This window comes from Oncorhynchus gorbuscha, unplaced genomic scaffold, assembly GCF_021184085.1.
Source record: "Oncorhynchus gorbuscha isolate QuinsamMale2020 ecotype Even-year unplaced genomic scaffold, OgorEven_v1.0 Un_scaffold_2218, whole genome shotgun sequence".
Classification (NCBI taxonomy): Eukaryota; Metazoa; Chordata; class Actinopteri; order Salmoniformes; family Salmonidae; genus Oncorhynchus; species Oncorhynchus gorbuscha.
In genome coordinates, this window is record NW_025746787.1 from 16,212 (window position 1) to 35,636 (window position 19,425).

The following is a 19,425-nucleotide window of genomic DNA, read 5'->3' on the forward strand; positions in this document are numbered from 1 at the left end:
ACACAGTAATAGGTGCTAAACTAATAGAAAACCTAAAACCTGTAGTGTATTTCAGGTTTGAAAAGGCTTCTGAAGTTTGTTATTTTCACTTTAAAATTTCAGATTTGCTTTTCCGTTCTGAAAAATGCATTAACACCTAAACAAATATCCATTAATTATAATCCACATAATAATTCAAATGTTCTGTCGTTTATTTTGCTGTGGTAGCAAACTGGCACAAATTTAAATCCTACATATGTAGAATTCTCATAAGCCTTTAATTTAACAGATAAGGTTCTGTGTCTTGACAATAAAGGTACAGTAGGGTGGTATTTTCTGTCTGAACACAGCGTTTTCATTTCGATACAGCATCAGACGAGGAATCGGTTGGAAAGATCACGTACTACACCAATAACCATCTTGGAAAAGGTGCCGATGGAATTGTGTTCAGGTAAACCAGCTTAAAGGTTATTGTGGAAATGTGTTTGTAACCCAAATCCCCTCTTTGCAGCAAAAATGTCTTTACGATTGGTTCATTGACTAAATGTTTATCTTTCTCTACCTCTATCCTCCAGGGGTTACTTCCATTGTGATGATGTCAACAAGCGTCCTGCGGCAGTGAAGAGAATTGAACTAGCAAAAGAAAGCTATGCTGATCGAGAGGTCGCTTTGCTTCTTCAATTGGACGACAATCCCCATGTCGTCCGCTACTTCTGCACTGAGGACAGGCAATTCCTATACATTGCCATCGAGCTGTGTGCCGTCTCTTTAGATAAGGTCTAATTCAATGACTCACTATTTTATTCTGACTTATCCAAGGGGAACAAACTGTTAGAATATACACTGAACAAAAATATAAACGCAACATACAACAATTTCAAAGATTTTACTGAGTTACAGTTCATATAAGAAAAGTTAATTGACAAATTCATTACTCTAATCTATGGATTTTACAACTGGGAATACAGATATGCATCTGTTAGTCAAAGATAACTTAAAAAGGGTAGGGGTGTGGATCAGAAAACCAGTCAGTATCTGGTGTGACCACCATTTGCCTCATGCACTGCAACACAGGCTGTGGAATGTTGTACCACTCCTCTTCAATGGCTGTGCGAAGTTGCTGGACACTCCCTCAAAAATGGAGACATTTGTGGCATTGTGTTTGTGTAAGACAACTACACATTTAAGTGTGGCCTTTTATTGTCCCCTGCACAACGTGCACCTGTGTAATGATCACGCTGTTTAATCAGTTTGATATGCCACACCTGTCAGTTGGATGGATTATCTTGGCAAAGGAGAAATGATCACCTGTCACGTTCTTTCAAAATCGAACCCAGAAGCAGACCAGGACAAGGAGAGTAGGAAGAAGGTGAGTATTTATTTACAAGTGAATGTGAATGGGTAGATATATCCAGGTGGCGTAGCGGGCAGCGGTGGTGAGTTGATGGGAGTAAATAGGTGGATCCAATGGGGTAGCGGAATCCTCCGACGACCAGGCGGGAATGGGGTAAATTATCCGGGTGAGTAACTGAAGACAGAACAAACGGAGGTAAGTTTAAGGCAAGCAATACGTAAAAACCAACAAAACAAATTCTATCCAACTTGAGGCTGATACTATAGCACAACATACTGTTCATGGCTAACGATCCGGCAGGAAATGGATGTCAGGTCAGAGCTTTTGAAGGGGAGAGGTGATGATCAGGACAGGTGTGCAGATTACTGATGGGATACAGGTGCGGGTGAACATCGATCTCCCAACAAGCTAATTCGCCCGGCAACCAGACAGGGTGCGTTCCAGGACACCGGAAACACACTCCAGGACAGAAACACAGGCAAACACAGACTCAGGAAGCGGGATTCGTGACATCACCAATGAATGTATACAAATATGTGCACACAATTTGAGAGAAATACGACTTTTGTGTGTGTAACATTTTTTTTTTTTTTTTTTTTTTCGGCTCATGAATCATAGACCCAACACTTTACATGATGCGTTTATATTTTTGTTCAGTGTACATTCCAAGGTTAGAATGTTTGGGGTTCATCAGCGCACTAATACTTGGGTGTCTCTTCCAGTGTTTTACTGAAGAAAATCCTTTTGACCTTCGCGGACTGAACCCAGTGATGCTGCTGCAGCAGACCATGATAGGACTGGAACACCTGCACTCTCACAACATAGGTTCTAATTACATTTTTTTTAAAGTTTAATTTAAGCTTTATTTAACTAGGCAAGCCAGTTAAGAAACCACTTGGCCAAACCCGGATGACGCTGGGCCAAGTGTGCGCCGTCCTATGGGTCTCCCAATCACGGCCGGTTGTGATACAGCCTGGAATCTAACCAGGGTCTATAGTGACACCCATAGCACTGAGATGCAGTGCCTTAGACCGCTGCAACCCTCAGGAGCCCAGTAAATGCTGTAGACTGTAGATAATCCTAATGAAGTTACAGTATTGATGACTTTTCCTTATATTATCATTGATCAGATCTATGATCTTCCCACAACTCCAGTAGACTGATTCATCCTGATCTTTTCTCCCCAGTCCACCGTGACGTGAAGCCCCACAACATCCTGTTGAAAGACCATTCTGACTCAGTCACGGTCAAGATCTCAGACTTTGGGATAAGTAAGCAGTTGGTGGACGGCAGACAAAGCTACAGTATGAGGTCGGGAGCCCTTGGCACCATGGGCTGGAATGCCCCAGAGGTCCTGGATGACAGCAGGAGAGTAAACCCTGTGAGTGGCTCCTGATCTTTACACTGGACCAGAGAACTGTTCAAGTCATTACAGATTCAGAGATAATCCAGAAAATAAATGTGATGAAATAGGCTAATTGGCATTTCCTTACAGGAGTTAAACAGGATTGGCCCATTGCTCAAAGGAACAGTTCACCCTAAAATCAAAGTTGATCTTCTGTTGTGGAGATCAAGCTACAGTATATTACACATACATAAGAATGATAGGCACCATCTACACAACCATGGTGTGGGATGTGGACTATGCTTGACATTAGACCACTTTTGGGGATAAAAGATTAACCACATTCCATTCATAGGTGTATAACAGTAAAGTCATATTATATATATTTTTTTAAATGTGATGGAACCAGGAAGTTTCTGTACGATTTTATGATTGCCAATATATCATTTGTTTGTTTGACATGGTGGGATCTTTTTGTGCCTGGAAAATTAATTATGCGAGAAGTGGCAGTAGAAACGGCTTTATGCGCAAATATTAATATAATAACCATCATTCTGAAGTAAACTTGAAGTAAACTACTACTTCGGAAACCAAGCCGTTTATTTGTTTATTAATATTCTCACTCTTAGCCATCATCATCTCATCATGTAGACTAGCCTACCCTCACTGTATCTGCTAGCTGTTGGCCAGAGAGTACGTGCCAAGACCAGAGTAGGCACATTTCTGTTGAATTCAACAGTTTTGTGACAAAACTATCAGTAGAATTGAAAATGCAATGGAAACACTTTTGAGTTTTATTCGGTACATGAAAAACAAAAGGGGAAAAAAGGACATTTTGTGTGAACTACGTCATGATACGTCATATCCTGAACAAATCTGTTTGGTGTAAACACTACAGTTGGGAAAAAGCAAATGTTTTCTTTATGTAGATTCTAGAATATGTGCATGAAAATCTGTCACCAATTGGATGGAAACCTAACTATAGTCTGACAAATTTGTGAACTATTATTTTAGGTTGCCTTTAGATTAGAACTAGTTGTCATGCCGGTGAAAGAGGACCCAAAAGCGACTTAACAGAAACAGAGTTTATTTAAGTCCAAACAGGGAATAACAGAAATCCTCTAGACTTGTAGAGGGGAAATAACTGGAGAAGCGGCCACAGACTGCAGGTCGCTTCGGGTAGGCGCAGGCCGTAGCCGACAGAGACACCTGCTCACACGCAGCATCTGATGAAGGCAAAAAAACACGACAGGACAGGGCGATACACAATCACAGCAAAAACACGACAGGACAGGGCGAAACGCAATCACAGCATGGTGAATACAATACAAGGAACCGACGGGACAGGAACGGATCACAAAGGAATAAATAGGGACTCTAATCAGGGGAAAGGATCGGGAACAGGTGTGGGAAGACTAAATGATGATTAGGGGAATAGGAACAGCTGGGAGCAGGAACGGAACGATAGAGAGAAGAGAGAGCGAGAGAGTGAGAGAGGGAGGGGGAGAGAGAGGGATAGAAGGAGGGAAAGAACCAAATAAGACCAGCAGAGGGAAACGAATAGCATGGGGAGCACAGGGACAAGACATGATAATAAATGACAAACATGACAGTACCCCCACTCACCGAGCGCCTCCTGGCGCACTCGAGGAGGAATCCTGGCGGCAACGGAGGAAATCATCGATGAGTGAACGGTCCAGCACGTCCCGAGACGGAACCCAACTCCTCTCCTCAGGACCGTAACCCTCCCAATCCACTAGGTATTGGTGACCCCGTCCCCGAGAACGCATGTCCATGATCTTATGTACCTTGTAAATAGGTGCGCTCTCGACAAGGACGGGAGGGGGAGGGAAGACGAACGGGGGTGCGAAGAAAGGGCTTAACACAGGAGACATGGAAGACAGGATGGACGCGACGAAGATGTCGCGGAAGAAGCAGTCGCACAGCGACAGGATTGACGACCTGGGAGACACGGAACGGACCAATGAACCGCGGAGTCAACTTACGAGAAGCTGTCGTAAGAGGAAGGTTGCGAGTGGAAAGCCACACTCTCTGGCCGCAACAATACCTTGGACTCTTAATCCTGCGTTTATTGGCGGCTCTCACCGTCTGTGCCCTGTAACGGCAAAGTGCAGACCTCACCCTCCTCCAGGTGCGCTCACAACGTTGGACAAACGCTTGAGCGGAGGGAACGCTGGACTCGGCAAGCTGGGATGAGAACAGAGGAGGCTGGTAACCCAGACTACTCTGAAACGGAGATAACCCGGTAGCAGACGAAGGAAGCGAATTGTGAGCGTATTCTGCCCAGGGGAGCTGTTCTGCCCAAGACGCAGGGTTTCTGAAAGAAAGGCTGCGTAGTATGCGACCAATCGTCTGATTGGCCCTCTCTGCTTGACCGTTAGACTGGGGATGAAACCCGGAAGAGAGACTGACGGACGCACCAATCAAACGACAGAACTCCCTCCAAAACTGTGACGTGAATTGCGGGCCTCTGTCTGAAACGGCGTCTAACGGGAGGCCATGAATTCTGAATACATTCTCAATAATGATTTGTGCCGTCTCCTTAGCGGAAGGAAGTTTAGCGAGGGGAATGAAATGTGCCGCCTTAGAGAACCTATCGACAACCGTCAGAATCACAGTCTTCCCCGCAGACAAAGGCAGACCGGTAATGAAGTCTAAGGCAATGTGAGACCATGGTCGAGAAGGAATGGGAGCGGTCTGAGACGACCGGCAGGAGGAGAGTTACCCGACTTAGTCTGCGCGCAGTCCGAACAAGCAGCCACGAAACGGCGCGTGTCACGCTCCTGAGTCGGCCACCAAAAGCGCTGGCGAATAGACGCAAGAGTGCCTCGAACACCGGGATGACCAGCTAACTTGGCAGAGTGAGCCCACTGAAGAACAGCCAGACGAGTGGAAACAGGAACGAAAAGGAGGTTACTAGGACAAGCGCGCGGCGACGCAGTGTGCGTGAGTGCTTGCTTAACCTGTCTTTCAATTCCCCAGACTGTTAACCCGACAACACGCCCATAAGGAAGAATCCCCTCGGAATCAGTAGAAGCCACAGAAGAACTAAACAGACGGGATAAGGCATCAGGCTTGGTGTTCTTGCTACCCGGACGGTAAGAAATCACAAACTCGAAACGAGCGAAAAACAACGCCCAACGAGCTTGACGGGCATTAAGTCGTTTGGCAGAACGGATGTACTCAAGGTTCTTATGGTCTGTCCAAACGACAAAAGGAACGGTCGCCCTCTCCAACCACTGTCGCCATTCGCCTAGGGCTAAGCGGATGGCGAGCAGTTCACGGTTACCCACATCATAGTTGCGCTCAGATGGCGACAGGCGATGAAAAATAAGCGCAAGGATGAACCTTATCGTCAGACTGGAAGCGCTGGGATAGGATGGCTCCCACGCCTACCTCTGAAGCGTCAACCTCGACAATGAATTGTCTAGTGACGTCAGGAGTAACGAGGATAGGAGCGGACGTAAAACGTTCTTTTAGAAGATCAAAAGCTCCCTGGGCGGAACCGGACCACTTAAAACACGTCTTGACAGAAGTAAGAGCTGTGAGAGGGGCAGCAACTTGACCGAAATTACGAATGAAACGCCGATAGAAATTAGCGAAACCTAAAAAGCGCTGCAACTCGACACGTGACCTTGGAACGGGCCAATCACTGACAGCTTGGACCTTAGCGGAATCCATCTGAATGCCTTCAGCGGAAATAACGGAACCGAGAAAAGTAACGGAGGAGACATGAAAAGAGCACTTCTCAGCCTTTACGTAGAGACAATTCTCTAAAAGGCGCTGTAGAACACGTCGAACGTGCTGAACATGAATCTCGAGTGACGGAGAAAAAATCAGGATATCGTCAAGATAGACAAAAACAAAAATGTTCAGCATGTCTCTCAGAACATCATTAACTAATGCCTGAAAAACAGCTGGCGCATTGGCGAGACCGAACGGCAGAACCCGGTACTCAAAATGCCCTAACGGAGTGTTAAACGCCGTCTTCCACTCGTCCCCCTCTCTGATGCGCACGAGATGGTAAGCGTTACGAAGGTCCAACTTAGTAAAGCACCTGGCTCCCTGCAGAATCTCGAAGGCTGATGACATAAGGGGAAGCGGATAACGATTCTTAACCGTTATGTCATTCAGCCCTCGATAATCCACGCAGGGGCGCAGAGTACCGTCCTTTTCTTAACAAAAAGAACCCCGCCCCGGCCGGAGAAGAAGAAGGCACTATGGTACCGGCGTCAAGAGACACAGACAAATAATCCTCGAGAGCCTTACGTTCGGGAGCCGACAGAGAGTATAGTCTACCTCGAGGAGGAGTGGTCCCCGGAAGGAGATCAATACTACAATCATACGACCGGTGAGGAGGAAGGGAGTTGGCTCGGGACCGACTGAAGACCGTGCGCAGATCATGATATTCCTCCGGCACTCCTGTCAAATCGCCAGGTTCCTCCTGAGAAGTAGGGACAGAAGAAACGGGAGGGATGGCAGACATTAAACACTTCACATGACAAGAAACGTTCCAGGATAGGATAGAATTACTAGACCAATTAATAGAAGGATTATGACATACAAGCCAGGGATGACCCAAAACAACAGGTGTAAACGGTGAACGGAAAATCAAAAAAAGAAATAGTCTCACTGTGGTTACCAGATACTGTGAGAGTTAAAGGTAGTGTCTCAAATTTGATACTGGGAAGATGACTACCATCTAAGGCAAACATGGGCGTAGGCCTGTCTAACGGTCTGAAAGGAATGTTATGTTTCCGAGCCCATGCTTCGTCCATGAAACAACCCTCAGCCCCAGAGTCAATCAAAGCACTGCATGTAGCACCGAACCGGTCCAGCGTAGATGGACCGACATAGTAGTACAAGATCTAGATGAAGGGACCTGAGTAGTAGCGCTCACCAGTAGCCCTCCGCTTACTGATGGGCTCTGGCCTCTTACTGGACATGAATTAACAAAATGTCCAGCAACTCCGCAATAGAGGCACAGGCGGTTGGTGATCCTCCATTCCCTCTCCTTATTCGAGATGCGAATCCCTCCCAGCTGCATGGGCTCAGTCTCAAAGCCAGAGGAGGGAGATGGTTGTGATGCGGAGCAGGGAAACACCGTTGATGCGAGCTCTCTTCCACGAGCCCGGTGACGAAGATCTACCCGTCGTTCTATGCGGATGGCGAGAGCAATCAAAGAATCCACATCTGATGGAACCTCCCGGGAGAGAATCTCATCCTTAACCACTGCGTGGAGTCCCTCCAGAAAACGAGCGAGCAGCGCCGGCTCGTTCCACTCACTAGAGGCAGCGAGAGTGCGAAACTCAATAGAATAATCCGTTATGGACCGTTCACCTTGGCATAAGGAAGCCAGGGCCCTAGAAGCCTCCCTACCAAAAACTGAACGGTCAAAAACCCGAATCATCTCCTCTTTAAAGTTCTGGAATTTGTTAGAGCAATCAGCCCTTGCCTCCCAGATAGCTGTGCCCCATTCTCGAGCCCGGCCAGTAAGGAGTGAAATGACGTAAGCAACCCGAGCTCTCTCTCTAGAGTATGTGTTGGGTTGGAGAGAGAACACAATCTCACACTGCGTGAGAAAGGAGCGACACTCAGTGGGCTGCCCGGAGTAGCAAGGTGGGTTATTAACCCTAGGTTCTGGAGGCTCGGCAGGCCAGGAAGTAACAGGTGGCACGAGACGTAGACTCTGGAACTGTCCAGAGAGGTCGGAAACCTGAGCGGCCAGGTTCTCCACGGCATGGCGAGCAGCAGACAATTCCTGCTCGTGTCTGCCGAGCATGGCTCCTTGGATCCTGACGGCAGTGTAACGAGCGTCTGTAGTCGCTGGGTCCATTCCTTGGTCGGTTCCTTCTGTCATGCCGGTGAAAGAGGACCCAAAAGCGACTTAACAGAAACAGAGTTTATTTAAGTCCAAACAGGGAATAACAGAAATCCTCTAGACTTGTAGAGGGGAAATAACTGGAGAAGCGGCCACAGACTGCAGGTCGCTTCGGGTAGGCGCAGGCCGTAGCCGACAGAGACACCTGCTCACACGCAGCATCTGATGAAGGCAAAAAACACGACAGGACAGGGCGATACACAATCACAGCAAAAACACGACAGGACAGGGCGAAACGCAATCACAGCATGGTGAATACAATACAAGGAACCGACGGGACAGGAACGGATCACAAAGGAATAAATAGGGACTCTAATCAGGGGAAAGGATCGGGAACAGGTGTGGGAAGACTAAATGATGATTAGGGGAATAGGAACAGCTGGGAGCAGGAACGGAACGATAGAGAGAAGAGAGAGCGAGAGAGTGAGAGAGGGAGGGGGAGAGAGAGGGATAGGAGGGAAAGAACCAAATAAGACCAGCAGAGGGAAACGAATAGCATGGGGAGCACAGGGACAAGACATGATAATAAATGACAAACATGACACTAGTAGTGATTGTGGTACTGTTCTGAAACAACTATTATTAAAGACACTCCTCTTCCTCTACAGACCAGTGCTGTGGACATCTTCTCTGCCGGCTGTGTGTTTTACTATGTGTTGACAGGAGGAGAACATCCATTTGGAAAACCCAATAGGCGGGCTGGTAACATCGAGGATGGCAAATACAACCTCGATGGATTAAAGAAAGACAAACATGGTTAGTGTACAACTGAAAGGTTGTTTCTGAAATGATCATCAGAGTACTACTTAAATAAACATTGTTGAAGGACTATGCAAATGGAGAAAAAAAGGATTAGCCTACAGATTATGGTAATTACAAAAATAAATGGGAAAATGGGAGGGGAGAAGTGACTAGAGACATTGTTGTTTAACTCACTGATCATGATCCAGTAGTTATTCTTACCTTTGTTCAGTAGAAAAGTCTCCAAAGTTTAAAGGTTGACCCATATACCGGAAACTCTTCATGGACACACAGCTGGGTACAGTGAAGGCTGGTCTCTCCTGCTTGATTGGGCTACAACACAACAGAGACAAACATTACTTCTCTCACCTACTCTGAGCTCAGTAGGGGAATGCGTTTCATTCCAAAACGCTACATATCCATTTTCAGAAATGTTTGTGAATTTTATTGTTGTTATTGTATCCAACCAAGCAGAGGCATCACGAAAGTCAGAAATAGCAACAACAAAAAAAAACTTTCCTTTGAAGATCTTCATCTGGTTGCAATCACAAGGGTCCCAGCTACATCACAAATGGTTGATTTGTTCGATAAAGTCCTTCTTTATATCCCCAAAAACTCAGTTTGGCTGGTGCACTTCATTCAATAATCCACCGGTTTCCCTCCTTCAAAATGCATACAAAATGAATCCCAAACGTTACCAGTACACTTCTCCAAACAAGTCAAACAACGTTTATAATCAAACCTCAGGTACCCTAATATGTAAATAAATGATAATATTTAAGACAGAGAATAGTTATTGTCGTTACCAGAGATAAACAACAAAGTATGTGGATTCAGAACAACGCGTAAAAAACACTACAGCCAAAATGGGAGCCATTTAGAAAAACTACAAATTCTATCTAATTTTTCCAAAAACAAGCCTGAAATTCTTTCTAAAGACTGTTGATATCTAGTGGAAGCCATAGGAGCTGCAATCTGGGAGGTATTCCTTTCACATGAAAAATTATAGCCATTGAAATTAATGGTAGGGTGAAATAAATACAATTCTGAATGGATTGTCCTCGGGTTTTCGCCTGCCATATCAGTTCTGTTATACTCACAGACATTATTTGGACAGTTTTGGAAACTTCAGAGTGTTTTTATCCAATACTACCATGCATATGCATATCCTAGCTTCTGGGCCTGAGTAACAGGAAGTTTACTTTGGGCACCTCAGTTATCCAAACTTCAAAATACTGCCCCTAGCCTTAAGAAGTTTTAAAGTAAAGGCAAATAGTAATTTCTTTGCAGTGGCATCATGGAGCCTAACTTTGAAAATAAACTATAAAGAAAATGTAGACTATTTGCTAATGATGGTTGTGGGGTTTTAAATGGCATATTGTTGATAAATAAATGACCTGAAACATTGCGCCTTCTCACTTATGATTAACCAAAACTAGTATTGTTCTCATTGTAAATGGCCCATGTAAATGTGTGATCATAATTTGAGCTAGTTTGCTACAGCAGGAAAATAATCCTGCAGCAACAGGAAATATGAATTATTATTTAGATTATAATTCATTGACATCTTTGTAGGGGTTAATACATTTTTTGTTAGGGCAAATCAATTCAGAAATTTCAAAGCGGAAATTATACATTTTAGAAGCCTTTTTAAACCACAAATACAATACAAGTTTGCATTTCCTGCTGTGCAGGAAAATTCTCAGCAACAAAAGTGTGATCAAATTAAGATCCTACATCTGTAGACACCAAGCCAGAATTTGACCCTATGGAATTGTGATCTGTAATGTTGTCTTTGAGAGAGTCCTGATAAAATGTTATAATAAGCACTGCCACTGCTTTGTCATCATCTTTGTCTCAACTCAAATTCTGGGCCTTTCTTCATTAAAATCATCACATCACAGAGAAAATACCCACTGGGCACAAACGGGCTAAATCAACATTGTTTGAATGTAATGTGTCAAAATTGTGTGATGTTTGAATGTAATTTGCCAACGTATTGGGATGTAGAATCTATGTGTAAAATACATTGGATTTGCAAAAAGTCAAACGTAAACTGTTGTTTTGAGGGTGAAATTTCAACCACAGGATTATGTCATCTTGGTAACCAATGTTCAACATAGACAAACCTTATATAAAATATGTTGAATTTGTTCCATTGAAACAATGTTAGATCTAGGGTTGCAAAAATATATATATATTTTTTACATTTATTTAACTAGGCAAGTCAGTTAAGAACAAATTATTATTTTCAATGACAACCTAGGAACAGTGGGTTAACTGCCTGTTCAGGGGTAGAACGACAGATTTTGTACCTTGTCAGCTCGGGGATTTGAACTTGCAACCTTTCGGTTATTAGTCCAATGTCCAGTTGTCCACTTTCATATGACGTGGTGTGTCCAGTGTGGGTACTTTCATATGACGTGGTGTGTCCAGTTGTCCACTTTCATTTGACGTGGTGTGTCCAGTGTGGGTACTTTCATATGACGTGGTGGTGTGTCCAGTTGTCCACTTTCATATGATGTGGTGTGTCCAGTTGTCCACTTTCATATGACGTGGTGTGTCCAGTGTGGGTACTTTCATATGACGTGGTGTGTCCAGTGTGGGTACTTTCATATGACATGGTGTGTCCAGTTGTCCACTTTCATATGACGTGGTGTGTCCAGTGTGGGTACTTTCATATGACATGGTGTGTCCAGTTGTCCACTTTCATATGACGTGGTGTGTCCAGTGTGGGTACTTTCATATGACGTGGTGTGCCCAGTGTGGGTACTTTCATATGACGTGGTGTGCCCAGTGTGGGTACTTTCATCACCATGTTTTTGAATGAACAAAGTGCCATGGCCTTGAACCTGCCCATGGTTACTGTGTCTGTGTGTGTGTTTGGTCTTGTCTTTCCCAGAGGACATCGTGACCACAGACCTGATAGAACAGATGCTGAACATGGAGCCCCAGAGGAGGCCTTCTGCTGAGAGCGTGCTCAAACACCCCTTCTTCTGGAGCCTGGAGAAACAACTGATGTTCTTCCAGGTCACTATTAAGTATAATCAATGCATAGCTAATGTCAGTTAGCTAGATTACAATATCCTTTAATTCTACTAGGGAAAAATGTAACTGCAACAACAGAAACAATGGGTATTCTATCAATAGAATATATAGCAATAGTGGAGTCCATTGAGCATACAGCAAGAGGGTGGTAAACGAGATGTTGAATTAATTAAAGTACTGTCTTCCCCTGTAGGACGTGAGTGACAGTATTGTAAATGAGACATCGGATGGTCCAATCATACAGCAGCTGGAGTCAGGGGGACAGGAAGTGGTGAGGAATAACTGGATGGAACAAATCACAGCAGTTCTGCAGAAAGGTTAGTGACTGGTCTGAGATCAGCGTTTGAACAGCAACACTTTGCAGCCTGTAATTTTCTATTACAGTATATTTCTAGTAACACTAACATCCAGATCAGAGGTGTCATGAATGACATGACTACATTTGCAAGATGAGTTTATTGCTGGACCAGACAACAGCAACATCTCTGTTTTGTTGTTGTATTATATTACACTAATGACTAACTTTCTTGATATCATAATTCTGTATCTTGATAGAATTGTTGTTGTTTGTTTAGTGGCTGTGTTTCTTCCTTCTGCAGATCTAGAAATACGTAAAGGAGCATATGAAGAGGACTCTGTTAAAAGTCTTCTACGTGCCATAAGAAACAAGGTGTGTTCTGTCCAAATACAATTGCCATACTATATTAAAATACACAAATGATTGACCTACCGGGTGGCACAGTGGTTAAGGGCGCTGTATTGCAGCGCCAGCTGTGCCATCAGAGACTCTGGGTTCGCGCCCAGGCTCTGTCGTAACCGGCCGCGACCGGGAGGTTCATGGGGCGATGCACAATTGGCCCAGCGTCGTCCGGGTTAGGGAGGGCTTGGTTGCTAACCAAGGTTGCCAGGTGCACGGTGTTTCCTCCGACACATTGGTGCGGTTGGCTTCCGGGTTGGATGCACACTGTGTTAAGAAGCAGTGCGGCTAGGTTGGGTTGTGCATCGTCTCTCCTGAGCCTGTACGGGAGTTGTAGCGATGAGACAAGATAGTAGCTACTAAAACAATTGGACACCACGAAATTGGGGAGAAAAAGGGGTAACATTTTTTTTTTAAATACACAAATAAATACACAAATGAAGCATAATAATGTTGGTATATTTGCAAAACATTATTTAATTAGTCAAAAACATGAGAGGATGCAGGCATCCTCTATGCCACTTACTACCCCCATAAACCTGTTAAATGTAGTATTTATGTAAATCTGACACAAGAAACTAAATGTGTGTAAATGACATTTTATAAGCAACATGTTGTTTCTCATAGAAACACCATTACCACGATTCTCCTAAGGAGGTCCAGAAGACTCTGGGCTCCATCCCTGATGACTTTGTCCCCTACTTCACCTCCCGCTTCCCCCACCTGCTGCTGCACACCTTCCTCGCCATGCGTTCCTTTGCTGAGGAGCTGACTTTACAACATTATTACCTCAAGTCCAACACGAAACTTAGACGGCAGAAGAGAACACACCCAGCCTGACGTGACGACAACCAAGCCAACAACTAAAAAAATGTGAACATAGTGTGAAGTCAGGCGCTCCGCTGAGACGTACTCCATCCCACACCAGCAAACCTCCAATTTATGTCAGTACACTGTATTGTCATGGTTCTTTTTACATGAACAATATTGGTTTGTCTGAAGAAGAAGCAATCACTTTCACTTGTATGCAGATGACACTGTTGTGTATGCTATTTCACCGATGGCTGACCAGGTTCTGTCAGAGCTTTAATCTGCCTTTATTGTCTTGCCGAAAGCCTTTATTAACTGAAATTGGTACTTAATGCAGGTAAAACCAAGTATATATTATATTCCAAATCACGTAAAAAAATGTATCTGATGATTTATGCATGTGTACATTGGATGGTGCCCTCATTGATTATGTCCCCAACTAATAAATATCTAGGCATCTGGATTGATGATTGTCCTTCAAAAAGAATGTTAATGAGTTTGTTAAAGGTGCAATATGTAGAAATCACTCTGCCATTCCAGGTTTCTTAAATTTCAATAGTTTGCCTAATTTCAGTTTGTGACAAAACAAGTAATATACTGTATAGTGTAGAGAATCATTGCACCATCTAAACTGTGGTGAAATATCTCTTCAATAGTAAGAATATTGAAGAAAATATAAAAAACTATCGGCCTATATCGAATCTTCCATTCCTCTCAAAGATTTTAGAGAAGGCTGTTGCGCAGCAACTCACTGCCTTCCTGAAGACAAACAATGTATACGAAATGCTTCAGTCTGGTTTTAGACCCCATCATAGCACTGAGACGGCACTTGTGAAGGTGGTAAATGACATTTTGATGGCATCGGACCGAGGCTCTGCATCTGTCCTCGTGCTCCTAGACCTTAGTGCTGCTTTTGATACCATCGATCACCACATTCTTTTGGAGAGATTGGAAACCCAAATTGGTCTACACGGACATGTTCTGGCCTGGTTTAGGTCTTATCTGTCGGAAAGATATCAGTTTGTCTCTGTGAATGGTTTGTCCTCTGACAAATCAACTGTACATTTCGGTGTTCCTCAAGGTTCTGTTTTAGGACCACTATTGTTTTCACTATATATTTTACCTCTTGGGGATGTTATTCGAAAACATAATGTAAACTTTCACTGCTATGCGGATGACACACAGCTGTACATTTCAATGAAACATGGTGAAGCACCAAAATTGCCCTCGCTAGAAGCATGTGTTTCAGACATAAGGAAGTGGATGGCTGCAAACTTTCTACTATTAAACTCGGACAAAACAGAGATGCTTGTTCTAGGTCCCAAGAAACAAAGAGATCTTCTGTTGAATCTGACAATTAATCTTAATGGTTGTACAGTCGTCTCAAATAAAACTGTGAAGGACCTCGGCGTTACTCTGGACCCTGATCTCTCTTTTGAAGAACATATCAAGACCATTTCGAGGACAGCTTTTTTCCATCTACGTAACATTGCAAAAATCAGAAACTTTCTGTCCAAAAATGATGCAGAAAAATTAATCCATGCTTTTGTCACTTCTAGGTTAGACTACTGCAATGCTCTATTTTCCGGCTACCCGGATAAAGCACTAAATAAACTTCAGTTAGTGCTAAATACGGCTGCTAGAATCCTGACTAGAACCAAAAAATTTGATCATATTACTCCAGTGCTAGCCTCTCTACACTGGCTTCCTGTCAAAGCAAGGGCTGATTTCAAGGTTTTACTGCTAACCTACAAAGCATTACATGGGCTTGCTCCTACCTACCTCTCTGATTTGGTCCTGCCGTACATACCTATACGTACGCTACGGTCACAAGACGCAGGCCTCCTAATTGTCCCTAGAATTTCTAAGCAAACAGCTGGAGGCAGGGCTTTCTCCTATAGAGCTCCATTTTTATGGAACGGTCTGCCTACCCATGTCAGAGACGCAAACTCGGTCTCAACCTTTAAGTCTTTACTGAAGACTCATCTCTTCAGTGGGTCATATGATTGAGTGTAGTCTGGCCCAGGAGTGGGAAGGTGAACGGAAAGGCTCTGGAGCAACGAACCGCCCTTGCTGTCTCTGCCTGGCCGGTTCCCCTTTTTCCACTGGGATTCTCTGCCTCTAACCCTGTTACGGGGGCTGAGTCACTGGCTTGCTGGGGCTCTCTCGTGCCGTCCCTGGGGGGATGCGTCACCTGGGTGGGTTGATTCACTGTTGTGGTCGGCCTGTCTGGGTTCCCCCACCCCTTGGGTTGTACCGTGTCGGAGATCTTTGTGGGCTATACTCGGCCTTGTCTCAGGATGGTAAGTTGGTGGTTGAAGATTTCCCTCTAGTGGTGTGGGGGCTGTGCTATGGCAAAGTGGGTGGGGTTATATCCTTCCTGTTTGGCCCTGTCCGGGGTGTCCTCGGATGGGGCCACAGTGTCTCCTGACCCCTCCTGTCTCAGCCTCCAGTATTTATGCTGCAGTAGTTTATGTGTCGGGGGGCTAGGGTTAGTTTGTTTATCTGGAGTACTTCTCCTGTCCTATTCGGTGTCCTGTGTAAATCTAAGTGTGCGTTCTCTAATTCTCTCCTTCTCTCTTTCTTTCTCTCTCTCGGAGGACCTGAGCCCTAGAACCATGCCCCAGGACTACCTGACATGATGACTCCTTGCTGTCCCCAGTCCACCTGGCCATGCTGCTGCTCCAGTTTCAACTGGCCTGGGCCCTAGGACCATGTCCCAGGACTACCTGACATGAGGACTCCTTGCTGTCCCCAGTCCACCTGGCCATGCTCCTGCTCCAGTTTCAACTGTTCTGCCTTACTATTATTCAACCATGCTGGTCATTTATGAACATTTGAACATCTTGGCCACGTTCTGTTATAATCTCCACCTGGCACAGCCAGAAGAGGACTGGCCACCCCACATATGCTCTCTCTAATTCTCTCTTTCTTTCTCTCTCTCGGAGGACCTGAGCCCTAGGACCGTGCCCCAGGACTACCTGACATGATGGCTCCTTGCTGTCCCCAGTCCATCTGACTGTGCTGCTGCTCCAGTTTCAACTGTTCTGCCTTATTATTATTTGACCATGCTGGTCATTTATGAACATTTGAACATCTTGGTCATGTTCTGTTATAATCTCTACCCGGCACAGCCAGAAGAGGACTGGCCACCCCACATAGCCCGGTTCCTCTCTAGGTTTCTTCCTAGGTTTTGGCCTTTCTAGGGAGTTTTTCCTAGCCACCGTGCTTTTACACCTGCATTGTTTGCTGTTTGGGGTTTTAGGCTGGGTTTCTGTACAGCACTTTGAGATATCAGCTGATGTACGAAGGGCTATATAAATAAATTTGATTTGATTTGATTTGAATATTGTATTTCCAGGTGTTTGAAGCTGGTGTACAAAACTGAAAGTAAAAGGAGTAAAAATGAAACTAAAGAACGGGAAGCATATAAATAGTGCACATAGAACATCTACAGCTTGTTAGACTTGCTGTCAATGGGAATGACAGATCGATAACTCACATTTCTATGTGAATTTGGTCAGGTCGCCCAAAAAGTGACATATTGCAGCTTTAAAACGTGAAGGTAGTCCGAAATGTGTATGATTATCTTGTATTCTTTGTTTATTGAAGAGGGTTCTGTTCATTTCCTGGTCTGAGAATTGATGGGCAAGCAGTGGTGCGTTCGACTACATAGTTATTGAATGGGACAGGTAATGTGGTAGTAGCCTATCCCGGGGGATGTACATGTTTACATCCCAGGTTGTATTCATGCTTAAAGCAGGGGAAGCCCCTTTATTGATATGTGTGCATGTATACTGTATGCTCAAGTATGTTTATGATCTGAAGACATTTATATTGTAATTCACGTCTTTTGAATGTTGATTGAGTGTGTGAGAAGCCTTGTTTTTATTTGTTAAATGCATTATGGGTAGGGGTCGGCTCACCTCTCACAGTTCTGGGCGACTTTAACCTCCCCACGTCTACCTTTGACTCTTTCCTCTCTGCCTCCTTCTTTCCACTCCTCTCCTCTTTTGACCTCACCCTCTCACCTTCCCCCCCTACTCACAAGGCAGGCAATACGCTCGACCTCATCTTTACTAGATGCTGTTCTTCCACTAACCTCATTGCAACTCCCCTCCAAGTCTCCGACCACTGCCTTGTATCCTTTTCCCTCTCGCTCTCATCCAACACCTCCCACACTGCCCCTACTCGGATGGTATCGCGCCGTCCCAACCTTCGCTCTCTCTCCCCCGCTACTCTCTCCTCTTCCATCCTATCATCTCTTCCCTCCGCTCAAACCTTCTCCCACCTATCTCCTGATTCTGCCTCCTCAACCCTCCTCTCCTCCCTCTCTGCATCCCTTGACTCTCTATGTCCCCTATCCTCCAGGCCGGCTCGGTCCTCCCCTCCCGCTCCGTGGCTCGATGACTCATTGCGAGCTCACAGAACAGGGCTCCGGGCAGCCGAGCGGAAATGGAGGAAAACTCGCCTCCCTGCGGACCTGGCATCCTTTCACTCCCTCCTCTCTACATTTTCCTCCTCTGTCTCTGCTGCTAAAGCCACTTTCTACCACGCTAAATTCCAAGCATCTGCCTCTAACCCTAGGAAGCTCTTTGCCACCTTCTCCTCCCTCCTGAATCCTCCGCCCCCTCCCCCCTCCTCCCTCTCTGCAGATGACTTCGTCAACCATTTTGAAAAGAAGGTCGACGACATCCGATCCTCGTTTGCTAAGTCAAACGACACCGCTGGTTCTGCTCACACTGCCCTACCCTGTGCTCTGACCTCTTTCTCCCCTCTCTCTCCAGATGAAATCTCGCGTCTTGTGACGGCCGGCCGCCCAACAACCTGCCCGCTTGACCCTATCCCCTCCTCTCTTCTCCAGACCATTTCCGGAGACCTTCTCCCTTACCTCACCTCGCTCATCAACTCATCCCTGACCGCTGGCTACGTCCCTTCCGTCTTCAAGAGAGCGAGAGTTGCACCCCTTCTGAAAAAACCTACACTCGATCCCTCCGATGTCAACAATTACAGACCAGTATCCCTTCTTTCTTTTCTCTCCAAAACTCTTGAACGTGCCGTCCTTGGCCAGCTCTCCCGCTATCTCTCTCTGAATGACCTTCTTGATCCAAATCAGTCAGGTTTCAAGACTAGTCATTCAACTGAGACTGCTCTCCTCTGTATCACGGAGGCGCTCCGCACTGCTAAAGCTAACTCTCTCTCCTCTGCTCTCATCCTTCTAGATCTATCGGCTGCCTTCGATACTGTGAACCATCAGATCCTCCTCTCCACCCTCTCCGAGTTGGGCATCTCCGGCGCGGCCCACGCTTGGATTGCGTCCTACCTGACAGGTCGCTCCTGCGAGAATCTGTCTCCTCACCACGCGCTCTCACCACTGGTGTCCCCCAGGGCTCTGTTCTTGGCCCTCTCCTATTCTCGCTATACACCAAGTCACTTGGCTCTGTCATAACCTCACATGGTCTCTCTTATCATTGCTATGCAGACGACACACAATTAATCTTCTCCTTTCCCCCTTCTGATGACCAGGTGGCGAATCGCATCTCTGCATG

General features: G+C 45.3%; 1 protein-coding gene across 5 annotated transcripts in view; it reads left to right on the top strand.

Moving 5' to 3' along the window:
• Positions 1–19,425, top strand: part of LOC124025283 (serine/threonine-protein kinase/endoribonuclease IRE1-like) — a 30,461-nt gene that overhangs the window by 7,851 nt on the left and 3,185 nt on the right. For 3 of the 5 annotated variants that reach the window (XR_006837167.1, XR_006837168.1, XR_006837169.1), the window contains exons 5-12: positions 349–430; positions 555–756; positions 2,056–2,158; positions 2,521–2,714; positions 9,189–9,336; positions 12,224–12,351; positions 12,563–12,686; positions 12,969–13,039. Coding sequence is in view for 2 of the 5 variants with exons in the window: in XM_046338838.1 (XP_046194794.1) it covers positions 349–430; positions 555–756; positions 2,056–2,158; positions 2,521–2,714; positions 9,189–9,336; positions 12,224–12,351; positions 12,563–12,686; positions 12,969–13,039; positions 13,694–13,906 (1,265 nt within the window). In the remaining 3 variants the exon portion in view is untranslated. Of the gene's footprint in view, positions 1–348; positions 431–554; positions 757–2,055; positions 2,159–2,520; positions 2,715–9,188; positions 9,337–12,223; positions 12,352–12,562; positions 12,687–12,968; positions 13,040–13,693; positions 14,347–19,425 lie in introns of those variants that run through there. The other 2 variants (XM_046338838.1, XM_046338839.1) reach the window with 1 other exon arrangement.